The sequence below is a fragment of the Eublepharis macularius genome, chromosome 2, assembly GCF_028583425.1.
Source record: "Eublepharis macularius isolate TG4126 chromosome 2, MPM_Emac_v1.0, whole genome shotgun sequence".
Lineage (NCBI taxonomy): Eukaryota > Metazoa > Chordata > Lepidosauria > Squamata > Eublepharidae > Eublepharis > Eublepharis macularius.
The window spans coordinates 122,255,988-122,269,682 of NC_072791.1; the positions used below are offsets into that span (position 1 = coordinate 122,255,988).

General features: G+C 42.0%; 1 protein-coding gene across 3 annotated transcripts in view; it reads right to left on the reverse strand.

The window, feature by feature from the left end:
• Window positions 1-13,695, reverse strand: part of SWAP70 (switching B cell complex subunit SWAP70) — a 70,910-nt gene that overhangs the window by 20,641 nt on the left and 36,574 nt on the right. For 2 of the 3 annotated variants that reach the window (XM_054971728.1, XM_054971730.1), the window contains 3 exons: window positions 13,380-13,526; window positions 11,555-11,663; window positions 8,027-8,071 (listed from right to left, as the gene is read on the reverse strand). In XM_054971728.1, coding sequence (XP_054827703.1) covers window positions 8,027-8,071; window positions 11,555-11,663; window positions 13,380-13,526 — 301 coding nt within the window. The remainder of the gene's footprint in view (window positions 1-8,026; window positions 8,072-11,554; window positions 11,664-13,379; window positions 13,527-13,695) is intronic. The other variant, XM_054971729.1, reaches the window with a different exon arrangement.

Below are 13,695 nucleotides of genomic sequence, written 5' to 3' on the forward strand. Positions count from 1 at the left end.
GACAGTAAATACAATATGCTAAGTATCCAATAAATGCACAAGGAATATAGTGCAGTAATAAATACAATAATAAATATAGAATAAGTACAGAATAAATACAACATCCACTAGTAAACCAGGAAGTAGACTGAAACTTCTCCTTTTTCTTACAGATACAGAAAGTATATTCAGACATACAGTCCCAGCACCCATTCAAGGTAAGTCATAATCTCAGTCCAATCTCCTGTAAACAGAGTTCTCTTTTTTCTTTTTCTTTTTTCTCTTTCAGAGTGCTAGGAATCCTGTTCCATCTTGTAAGGTCTTGTGCAAACTGGCTAAGGTGCCAAACTGCCAAAGGAGGGGTGTGAAATGTCCCCATCCCCACCCCACGAGCTTGCTAACTATTGTCTTAGCCTGTTTCGAGCTCCTTCCTCAGGGGTAAACAGAATGCACTAATCTTTAACTGCAAGAAAACATATGAAATGACAAAGCAGTCTCATCATGCTGTATAATCATGCTGGCTTTAGAGCCAACTCATGGTTAAGGCCCTTTGGTGCCAGACAATCTAAACTGAATATTTACCTAGCCTCCTGCTGTAATAACACTCTTTTGTAAACTGCATTTAGTACTCAAGCTTGGATACACACCTTAATGCAGTGAGGGGGTTCAAGTGTCTCAGTGAACCTGAGAGCAGCACCTTCAGGAGCACAGCCTTGGTCAAGTGTCTAAACTTCTGGAAGAGTCACTCAAGGTGGAATGGTCAAAGTTGAGACACCAGACTAAGATGCATCCACCCCCTTCAGGAATCAACGGTCACATCATCAGAAGTAAACTGAATGTTTCAATGGCGGTGGGAGCAGAGGAATTCTTGAAGGTTAGCTGCTGGGCAGCAGCAGTAGTGGAAGTGACACTGGCGGACGATCTTTCACAGACAACAGCAGTGTCAGTTCAACTAACCCTGGTTAGTACTGCAAAGCAGAAGAAGGCAATGGTAAACCACTTCTGCTAATCTCTTACCTTGAAAACCCTATGATGAGACAATCCCAAATGAAAAAAGATATAGTGCTGGAAGACAGGACCCCCAGGTCGGATAGCACTCAACTGGGGAAGAGCCAAGGACAAGTACGAATAGCATTATTCTTAATGGTGGGACTGGATTGAAACCAAAAGGACGTCCAGTTGCAGACGTGAATAGATGCAAAAGGAACGTTCAAAGCTTTGCAACACACATAATAGGAACACGAAACGTGAGAAGTATGAAAACAGGTAAGCTAGAAATCATAAAACAAGAAATGGAACGTTTAAACATTGCCGTCCTGGGTGTGTGTGAGCGTCGGCTCCACCCCTGCGCCATTCCCACCCTCCACCGTGATGGGTCCAGTGGAGGGTAGCTCCCTCTGCCTCAGATGTGGGTGGGAGGTGGGGGTTTAAGGCACCCAGCGTCCACCTTCCCTCCCTGCTGGGCTCTGGCTTCCCTCTGTCCTTCCCTCTCTCTTGCTTTTCCTCCATTGCTCCAGCCACTTCCTCCCCGGCGTCCTTGGGAGATGCCCTCTTATAGCTCCCTCCCCACCACCTCCACCAGTCCTGCCCTCCCCCACCCTTCTGTGCCCAAGTTGTCAGCCCTGATTCGCCCTCCACCCGGTCCTCCCCCCCCCGTGGCCAATCCTGCTGTGTTTCCCCGCTTCCGGGTTCCTTCCCCCGCCCAGACCCTCCCCCAGCTGCTGGCTACCACGCCCCTGGATCTTCCTCTCCGGGGCGCAGCAGCGCCTCTGCCGGCGTGGGCCTGGCCTCCGCCCAGGTGGTCAGGGAAAGGGCCGTTCCGGCCGGGGGGGCCGCTGGCAGCGCTGCTGGTGGCTCAGGCGCAGCGGGCCGCTTCCCCCACGGCGGTCCCAGCCCTCCCGGCTCGCAGCTCAGCCGCGCTGTGGCGGCCCAGGCCTCTGACGCCGGCCGCGCTGCTGCGGCCGTCTTCGCCACCGCAGCCATCTTCGGGGCCTTCCCACCAGTCCTCGGCTGCGCAGGGAGGCCCTCCAAGGGGCCTGGAGCTGTCTCCCCCCACGCCGCCAACCAGGTGAGGGGGCACTGGTCGGGGGGCCACTGGGGGGCCGGGCCTCCCGGCTGGAGGGTGGCACCCTCGGCCCCGACGCCAAGTCCGGCGGCACCGGACAGTGTGAATGAACTAATGTGGACCAACTCAGGACATTTTCTGTCAGAAAATCACACAGTGTTTTAATGCAGAAATGAACTCAAAAGAAACGGTGTTGCTCTAATAGTGAGGCGAGACATAGCACAAGCAGTTAAGAGCTCCAATGCAAAGTCTGACCGAGTAATATCTATCAGACTTCAGGGAAAGCCTGTTAACATAACCATCATTCAAGTTTATGTTCCAACTACAGCTGTTGAGGAGAAAGAAACAGAAAAATTTTATGCAAGTGTCTAAGAAGAAATTGATCGTACGCCTAAACAAGATATGCTGATAATCATAGGCGACTGGAATGCAAAAGTAGGCAATAAATCAGAATCAAACATAGTTGGAAAATTTGGACTAGGATCATGAAATGAAGCAGGAAAGTGGCTCATAGAATTTTGTAATGCTAACAACCTGTTCATTGCTAATACATGCTTCAGACAACGACTGTATATGTGGAAATCACCGGGTGACCAATACAGGACGCAAACAGATTACATAATGGGAAGCAGAAGATGGAGAAGCTCTATTCTGTCAGCTAAAACAAGACTAGGAGCTGACTGCGATACAGATCATGAGTTGCTAATATCAAAAATTAGAATAAAAGAATCATAGCGCCAAAATACAATCTAAATAATATCCCTGAAGAATTTAAAGATCAGGTAAGGAACAGATTTGCAATACTAAGTTTAATTGATCATGAACCAGAAGAGCTATGGGCTGAAACCAGAGATATTATCAAGGAAGAATGTGCAAAGACTATTCCTGTAGCCAAAAGAAAGGAGAAGCCTAAATGGATGACTGAGGAAACTCTTAAAATTGCTAAAGACAGACGAGAAGCAAAAGCAAAAGGCAACAGAAATAGGGTCAAAATTCTAAATACAGCTTTTCAGCGGTTTGCACAGAGACAAAGAAATCTATTATAATAACCAGTGCAAAGAAATAGAAGAGAACAACAAAAAAGGAAGAACAAGAGACTTGTTCCAAAAGATCCAAGAAATCAAAGGGAAATTCAAGCCACGTCTTGGGATGCTGAAAGATCAACATGGAAATACAGTATCTGATCAGGACAAAATAAAGGAAAAATGGAAACAATACACTGAAGAACTATACAAAAGAGATGGAACAATGACAGATACTTTGATTGAAGAATCTTTTGATGAAAAACCAGAAATCCTAGAAAGTGAAGTAAAAGCTGCACTCAAAGCAATTGGGAGAAACAAAGCACCTGGAGTAGATGGAATACCAATAGAGCTATTTCAAGCCACAGAAATTGAGTCCATCAGAATATTAACAAGAATATGTCAACAAATATGGAAAACAAAACAACGGCCCACAGACTGGAAACGCTCAATCTACATTCCAATCCCCAAAAAAGGAGATGCCAAGGAGTACAGCAACTATCAGACAATTGCATTATTTCCCATGCAAGCAAAGTGATGCTCAAAATCATACAGCAAAGACTCTTACCATATATGGAACGAGAAATGCCAGATGTTCAAGCTGGATTCAGAAAAAGAAGAGGCACCAGAGATCACATTGCAAATTTATGATGGCTAATGGAACATACCAGGGAATTCCAGAAGAAAATCAGCCTGTGGTTTATAGATTTACAGCAAAGCTTTTGACTGTGTGGATCAATAAAAGCTATGGAGAATCTTAAAAGAAACAGGGGTGCCACAACATCTGATTGTTTTGATGTACAACCTGTACTCTGGACAAGAAGCTACTGTCAGGACAGAATATGGGGAAACAGAATGGTTTCCAATTGGCAAGGGTGTCAGCCAAGGAAGTATATTATCTCCCTACCTGTTCAACCTCTATGCAGAGTAGATCATAAGGAAAGCTGGATTAGATCTAGAAGAAGGTGGAGTGAAAATTGGTGGGAGGAACATTAACAATGTGAGATATGCAGATGACACCACATTACTAGCAGAAAATAGCCAAGACTTGAAACAACTACTGATGAAGATTAAAGGAGAAGGCACCAAAGCAGGATTACAACTGAACATCAAGAAGTCAAAAGTAATGACATCATTTTTAAGTTGACAATGAGGAAATTGAAGTTGTTCAAGATTTTCTGTTCTTTGGCCCAATCATCAACCAACAGGGAGACTGCAATGAAGAAATCAGAAGATGACTGAGACTTGGAAGAGCAGCTGTGAAGGAGCTAGGTAAGATACTTAAAAATAAAGATGTCTCTCTGGGTACCAAGATCAAGATAATCCAAACTATGGTATTCCCCACTGCCATGTATGGATGTGAAAGCTGGACAGTAAAGAAAGCTGACAGAAAGAAAATTGATTCATTTGAAATGTGGTGCTGGAGGAGAGTTTTGTGGATACCATGGACAGCCAAAAAGACAAATAAGTGGGCACTAGATCAGATCAAGCCTGCATTCTCATTAGAAGCTAAAATGACAAGACTAAGGCTATTGAACTTTGGTCACATCATGAGAAGACAAGATTCTCTGGAAAAGTCAATAATGCTAGGAAAAGTGGAAGACAGTAGAAAAAGAGGAAGATCTAAAACGAGATGGCCTGACTCAATAAAAGAAGCCCCGTCCTCCAGTTTGCAGGATCTGAGCAAGTCTGTTAAAGATAGGACGTTTTGGAGGTCTTTCATTCATAGAGTCGCCATAGGTCGGAGATGACCTGATGGCACATAACACACACTCAGGCTTGCAACAAAAATACAGAAAACCTCACCTCTTTCATGGGCATAGTGATCAAGAAAATGTTGTACAAGAGGATCTTCTATACTCTTCTTCCTAATTCATGACTGATGTTTCTGTATCCTCATTAGAGATGGGCACGAAATGGGGAAAAAATGAAACAAGCATTTCGTGTTTCGTCACATTCCACGAATCATGAACTTTCATGAAATTGTCCCATTTCGTAAAACAATTCATTAGTTTCATGATTCATCAGAACCCAGGGCACTTTAATGGCCCCCTTCATACCCAGAGATGCCAAACTCACAGGGAGACTTCAGCAGGCTCTCCTCCACCCACCCTCACCCAACAAGCCAGCAAGAACAAATGCTCTAAATAAAATATAAGCAAAGAAACTTAAAGGGGAAAAGGTAGGCCTCAGTAAAGCTATGCCCCAGAGCCAGGCAATGCCCTGAAACTGGGATTGGGTGGGGTGGAGGAAAGAAGGCACCCTCACCCAATGACCTTCCCAGCAAGGCCAAGGGCTGAAAATAAGAAAGAGGCTTTTCAGTCTCTTTTATAGCAGCAGCAAATCCAGCCAAAAGCTCCCAATTCCACTCTCTCACTCCAAATCCCAGCAACAGGTCCTCCCTCTCCCTCTGTCTACTGGAACTGAAAAGCACAAGGCAGAGAGCTGTGCCTTATATAAGAAATGCTCACACAGAGCAGAACAGGAGGTCTCTGGTTGGCAGACAAACCTGCCGAACAGGGCTTGGAGGGATGAAATTGGTGTTCCCATGGCTACAGAAGACCCATCTCCTCAGTTGCCTAGGGGATTAACCCCCCCTGCTCCTTCCTGTATAGGGCAGAATGGAAGCTCTCCAGTTGGCAGGGAGAACTGCCTATCAAGGTTATGTGGGCTAAGATTGGGGTTTCCAATGGCAACAAAACATCTGCAGACATTCCGGGCCTATGTTGCCTAGAGAATCAATTGATCGGCGCCAACCTGTCTGGCATCACAAATCATTCATGAATTGAATGAATTGGCCCAAAAAGTTGTGAATTTCATGAAAACCGCAGCCCTGTTTCGTGGAACACAAATTGTCCCAATTCGTCATGAAATTTGATTCATATTTCAATTCGTGCCCATGTCTAATCCTCACACAAAGTGGCCAAGTCGTACTGCCCACATAAATCAATGGGCAGGAACTTTCTATAATGTATACTACCTCGAAAGATTGCAAGTTGAAAAGGTGGCTGTTCTAATAGATGCCCCTGTGTCTGATCTGATAGCCAGCCCAAACACCCTCCACACCATTTCTACTAAGTTTTTTAGGTATTATACTAAAAAAAATTACTTCTGCTTTAAACAGCAGTACTATTAACAAGTCAAGGGGGTAGGTATGGGATGTTCTGCTGTCCCCAGTGTAGCAAATTGTTCATAGCTCAATTAATACAATAATTTGTTCTAAATCAGAAGTGCAACCCTTTTTTTTAATAGATATTGTTCCTAAAACACTATATTGGCAATGTATTTCTTGTACTTAAAGGCCTAGACACAATGGAGAACTTGGTAACCTGGATGAATGGGGTTAATCCACATATTAAGTATACTTGGCTAGGGCATTGTAGTTGTATCAGCTTTTTGGATCTGGTGGTCTACAGGAATCAGACTCTACACAGGAACCAACGCAATTTACAAGGGAACAGGAAAAAAGCATTAATTCATTGTGAACCACATCTCTGGAAGTCTCAAGTAATCATCCTGTGGTGAAGCTACACCAGTTGCACTTTTGATTGAATTTTTGTGTGTGTGCGTGTGCGTGTATATATATATATATATATTTGTATGTGATTATCGGATATTTATATACAGTATTTATTGGATGGTGTACATTAGCACTTTGCACAAATTTTTTTAAAAAAATATTTAATTCATCTTTAGTGTAACATTCCATATGGGCAGTTCCTCAGACTCAGCAAAGGGAGATTATGAACATGAGTGCAATACATTGACCAGGGAGTTCCAGAGGAGAGGATATCCTAAGCAAGTGGGGGCAGAGGTTAGGTCCAGGGCTAAGAAGGTGTCCCGGCAAACACTTCTAGCTCCCAAAATGCGTGTAGAGGACCCAGGGATCAGATGGGCGGTAGAGTACACCAATTTGGCACCTAATATAGCTAAAATCATTCATAAAAACTGGCATGTTATAGAAAGTATAGAGGGATACCAATGCTTACCCATGACTGGGTATAGGTGTACAAGTTTACGTGATTTTCTGATACAATCAGATTTCAGGAACCAACAGATTGCACAACAGTGCCCCACTGTAGTCTCTGTAATGTAATTGCCCTCACAGCAGCTGGCAACACATTTATCAGATCAGACATAGAGGAATCTATTAGAACAGCCACCTTTTCAATTTGAAATACTTCAGGGGTAGTATACATTATAGAATGTTTCTACCCACTGGTTTATGTGGGCAGCACAACTCAGCCACTTCGTGTGAGGACACAGGAGCACCTGTCATGAATTAGGAAAAAGAGTATAGAGGCTCCTCTTGTATAACATTTTCTTGATCACCACGCCAACGAAAGAGAGCTGAGGTTTTCTGTATTGTTTGTTACAAGCCTGAGTACTAAATGCAGTTTACAAAGAGTGTTATTACAGCAGGAGGCCAGGTGAATATTCAGTTTAGATAGTCTGGCACCAAAGGGCCTTAACCATGAGTTAGATCTAACATGTTGTTTATAAAAGCATTGGCATCTTGGCATGTTTCCCTTTAAGAGTTGGGGAGGAGGCCAGCGCTTTTAAATGGTGAGTTCTGTTGAGTTTTGCACACAGTAAGTGGCTGTCACCAGGAGACTGGTTCAGTTTGTAGTAGGAAGTTAAGAATGAAACTGTGAGTAACATATTACTGAGAAAGGTTTATTTAAGACTGACACAGCATGATGAGACTGCTTTGTCATTTCATATGTTTTCTTGCAGTTAAAGATTAGTGCATTCCATTTACCCCTGAGGAAGGAGCTCAAAACGGGCTAAGACAATAGTTAGCAAGCTTGGGGGAGGGGATTTCACACCCCTCCTTTGGCAGTTTGGCACCTTAGCCAGTTTGCACAAGACCTCACAAGATGGAACAGGATTCCTAGCACCCTGAAACAGAAAAAAGAGAACTCTGTTTACAGGAGATTGGACTGAGATTATGACTTACCTTGAATGGGTGCTGGGACTGTATGTCTGAATATACTTTCTGTATCTGTAAGACAGAGAAGTTTCAGTCTACTTCCTGGTTTACTAGTGGATGTATTTATTCTGTATTTATTCTATATTTATTATTGTATTTATTACTGCACTATATTCCTTGTGCATTTATTGTATATTTAGCATATTGTATTTACTGTCAGACTGTATACACACTAGCATGGTTCAGATTTAGATGGTGGTGAAGAAATGTTGAAGATTTTGGAGCACATGAGCACTTTATGTTTAACAATACAGTCATATATGTTTTTGTAATTTATTGACATTTCTCCAGATAGGTTCCTCAATGGGGTTTTCCCTCTGGTTGTAGTTATATGCCATTAACCAGGTCTAGCTGCTGCCTTGGTATTACTGGTTTGTTAGGATTCTCTGGTTTGATGTTGGTTCTCTTGGGCTTGCATTGGCCCTAGATTCTAACTGGCATCTTTCAGTGATACTGGTTCTGTTGGGTTTGTAACAGTTGGGTTTGTAACGACTTCAGTTTAGTTCTGGTGGGATTCTATGGTTTGACATTGGTTTTGGTGAGCTTTGTTGGTTTCGTTTGCATTGGGAGGCTTTTAGACATTGTTGTGTATTTGGCTAAAGCTTCCTGTGTCCTGGAGAAAGCCTTGGATTATTCTCCCACAGGAAATAATGGAAGTAGCTGGGGACAGTTTGCTCAGGAGCCTGTAGAAATAGATCCTTCGGTTCGATTCACTTAAAACTTGGGATGTCTTTAGTGGGCAGGACGGACTAGGTTCCTGACAATTTTGGTGTTGTTTCCTTGAAAACCGGACCCTCCAGCCCCACCGCCCCAGAAAGTTTCCCCGTATGTAACAATGGAGCGAAAGACATTCAGAATTCCAAATAAAAACCCGAATCTAAATACTATGCTGGTATTTTTGGATCCGAATAATACCAAAATATTTTTTAGAGCATATCAGTCATTGTAATTATTAATGTTTGGTACTTTTGAGTTTCTGTTAGATTCAAAACTTCACCTCTTGCTAAATGACATAAGTTACCAATTAATTGTAAAAGTAGTGGCAATATTCCTTATCAATGTCTCATATGTGTCAGGACACCACTGGACTTTTGTTAGTATGCCATTAATGTATATGGCCAGTACAATTCATAACACCATTTTACAACTGTGAAGCTCACTGAACTCTCTATGACAGTATGTTGTACAAAGACCAGACTAAAAATCCTATTAAAAATGCCTTGCAGACTGTATTAGAAAAATGGCCGTTTTATTCAGTTTTTGTGCATGGGAGAAAAAGGCTGTGGCTCAGTGATACAGCATCTGCTTTGCATGCAGAAGGTCCTAAGTTCAATATCCACCTTTTCAGCTAAAGGGATCAGATAGCATGTGAAATGAAAGCAGCAAGTGAATCTATGGCAACACTGATACCCTTCCTTGGGAGGCACAGATATATCTCTTCTAAGGAAGGGTATCTGATAAACTTTTTAAAACAAGACTTTTGTTTAGTGAACTGGCTTTTAGTTTAAAAGAACATGCAATTTTAGGAAAAAAAATTAGAAAGCCATACCCTATTGTATTGGTTCACTGAATGTCCTAGCTGTTGTTCATACTAACTTGCCCTGTGCAATCTTCCTTGGGTCTCAGAGAGAAAGATGGACAGTAAATAAATAAAATTTAGAAAGTAAAGTGAAAGCTGCACTCAAAGCAAAGCAAATCATCAGGAGTAGATGGAATATCAATAGAGACATTTCAAGCTACAAAAACAAGTCCATAATCTTTTTAACAAAAATATGCCAACAAATATGGCAAACAAAAAACTCATTATGATGGGATCTCCTGACCTCTTCAAGCAGGCCATTCCACAAGGTGGGGGCAACCAAAGAGAATGTGCATTTATGGGCAGTAGTCAATTTTGCCCATTTGCAGCGTGGTACCTGCAGAAGACACTGTTCAGATTAGTGAAGCAGTCACAGAACCACTAAATGTTATTGCTTTTTCACTATCCAGCTGTGCATGTGATTTGAATACATGCTATAATCCCAAAGTATTACACATTTTCAGGCATATCACAAATTCTCTTACCACCCATTGCCAGGAAGGTTGTACCTATACAGGAGTAGAAAATGCATGCTATGATAACATCAAGGTTTGACTATTGTAATGCTCTATACATAGGTCTTCCATCTTAAGTTAACCATGAGGTTCCAATTAGTGCAAAATGCTGCAGCTCGACTGTTAGCAGGAGCAAGCAGGAGCATGAACGTCACTCCCATCATACAGTTGATCCATTGGCTACCCATCAGTTACCATGCTCAGTTTAAGGTATTAGTTATTACATGCAAAGTTCTTCATGGCTTTGGTCCAGCATACCTATGAGACTGCCTCCCTCCCTATGTTCCTCCATGGCAGCTTCGCTCATCTGAACAGGGTCTCCTGCACGTGCCAGGCTGCACACAGGTGAAGTCAGCAGCAGCCCATACACAGCTTGTCTCTGTGGTGGCCCCTATCCTGTGGAATGACCTGCCTGAAGAAGTCAGGAGAGCCCCCCCTCTCCTGGATTTTCGTAAACGATACAAAACCAAACTATTCAAAAAGGATTTTTACTCAAATGGGAGGGCTGTATTGTAGGGATGGGGTCTCAGATGCTTTGCTAATGTGTTAGGAACCATAGACTTGATCACTATATTGCCTTACATATTATCTGCTGCTTTAAATATGTACTCCTACGTACCACCTGTGCTCCATGCTGTCTAATGGCAGTCCTAGAACTGATTATGTTCTGTTTCAGTATTTGTTCTACTCTGTATTGGATTTTTGCTAATACTATGTCTTTTAAACTTGTATCTATTTACCCTATGGTATTGTTTATGAAATGTCCTTGATACTGTATTGAAATGTACGTAATACTGATTGTACTAATCTCATACTGTGTAATCCGCCTTGAGTCTCAGTGACAAAGGCGGACTATAAATGACAAATTAAAAAATAAAAATAAAAATGTGTCCCCACCAGCACCAGTAGTTGGCAGGGTGGGAATGGGTGAGAACAGGGTCCCTATATAACCATCCTTGCTCTGCTCACTACTGCCCCTGTTCCTTTTGTCTTTGTTCCACTGCATCATGTGCAAAAGTGCATGTAACAGTAATCACGATAACCCCCCCCCACACACACACACACAGAAGCTCCCCCTCCCGTTTCCCCCTCTGAACACAGCCATGCTATAATGGCACAGTGCAGCTAAAGCTGCCCCACAACATTTCGAAATCAGAGCTTAGCTCCAAGCATCCTTCTCCAGAAGGATGCTCCACCCACATCCATCCTTCAGTTCCCCGCTTTGAATCTGGCCAAACATCTGGTTTAAAAGAAACAAGTTTGGGAAGCCCACAAGTCATGATACAGAAGAGAGCAACTTCATGTGGATGTTCCCTTTAAATGTGGAGGCGTCCTTCTGTCCATGCGGGGGGAAAATCCCTCTGTGGAAGAAGCCTCACCAAGTGAAACTTAAAACCTTACCTTGAATCCATTCCTGCTTCTTCTTCTTATCAGAAGCACTAATCTCAAAACATTTCTCTAAACTCTTTATAAGGAAGAGACATTTCTTTCCATCTTTGTCAGGCAAGGCCTAAAAGCAGAAAATGTTTCCTGTTAAAACACTAATTCACAGCACTGATGGACACTGACATTGTAAAGATATTTATTTCTGCTATTTCAAAACCAACGAATGTGAATAGGGCATGAAGAAAACCACAAACACACAAAGACACCATCCTCCTCTAAAGCCACTAACTGATAAAGTAATCTCCAAATTAAGTTAGTTTTAAAAAATTCAAAATTTATTTCCATTTCCTTGTACAGACCATAGAATCTCAGTATTATATATTGACAGATTCTATTTGCGAATAATAGGCTGTTGGCCATATCCACACCTCAGCTGCTAGCATGCTCTCTGTCTGGTCCTTTAGTAACAGGGTTTTTTTTAAGGAAGCACTTTTTCCACATTGGATTTTTCTGTGCCAAGACCTTGACCTTCTGTAGAAGCTACACTATACCTACTATCACTGTCATGAGCAATATTAAGATCAGGGAACAAATGCAGGCTGAAGAGCAAGGGTATGGGACTGTGAGGACAGAGTATAACACATCAATTACACAAAGAATATTTGCAGGAACACATACTTAAGGTTGCCAACTCTGGGTTGAGAAATTCCTGGAGATATGGGGGTGGAGCCTGGAGAGGGAGCTCAGTAGGGATGCAATGTCATAAAGTTAACCCTCCAAAGCTGTCATTTTCTCCAGAGGAACCAAACCCTATAGTCTGGAGGCAGTTATAGTTCCGGGAGAATGGCAGGTCCCAGCTGAAGGTTAGCAACCTTACCAGTACTACTTGTTCATTCAGCTTTGAGTCATAAAAATGAAAGGGATTGCACATCTACTAAGAACAACAGCAAAACTAGAATTGAGTAACAAGGGCACCAGCTATAACCTATATAACAACGGAGAGTATCACAGAACAAGAACTATAGTTAACAGGACACTGTGAAAGCATAAATACGTTTCAAAAAACACTAGCAAAATCCTGCTATATAAGAAATAATTCAAAGACTACAGGAATCACACGAGGAAGACCAAGTCCATCTGTGACTACGATGGGAATCCAGCTGTAGTCCCGTTTCCAGAGATCCTCAGAGTAGTCATGAAAATGGATTATCTCATGTTCAGATTAATTCCTTCCTTCTGAGTCTCTTCATTGTGACTTAGAAGGAATGAATTAATTTGAACATGAGATAATCTGAGTATCTCTGGAAATGGGACCTCAGCAGTGAGCAAGGTACCAGTCTAGTGTTTTATGTTCATATTACTTTGAACTTATATCTTATGTGAAATTGCTTTTAATAGAAATCTGATAAAATGCAAAAAAATCCCAGCTTTTCACATAAAACTCACAAAAGACATTTTTTCCAAGCATTAGAATAAGAGTGTGCACACAGATCTCATGCAGAAAGCTTTCTCATCGCTTTGTGCTTAAGAATTTACTCACTTTCCACTGGAATTACTGCAGCAGCCTGTGCAAGCAAGAGGTCTATATCCTACTTGAATGCATATGTTTCTCTATATTAAGGCATACGTATGTTTCCAGGAATGGTCTTCCTCATGTGATTCCTGGAAACGTATATTAAGGCATACTTATGTTTCTCTATATTAAGGCATATGTATTTTATATTATATTCTTGATGAAGATTAAAAGCCCAAGAGTAGTCTTATAGGTTGAAACAATTTTAATGAGTTCTCCTGTTAGCTGTCTTCTCAGAAAACATCCAAGTACCACTGTTGTTTTTACCTCCACGCTACAGTTGTCATCCAGTACAATGTCTCCTCTTTTGTCTTTTAAATCTTCACTCACATAGTATGAAATAATATTGGGTTTTAACACAAACCAACGTTCTGTCCAGTTTTTCCTTCTATGGCCTTTTTTCCACATATAACCCTGTGAAATATAAAATATTTATTTTATTTTATTAGATTTATATCCCACCGTCCCCACAAAAGGCCTTTCTACTTACATTGATATTAACGTTAGCTTTTCTGACTAATCCACATATATGGATTTCTCTCAGACCCAGGTAATTCTAAAGCATCTTTCCCACATAAGCAGG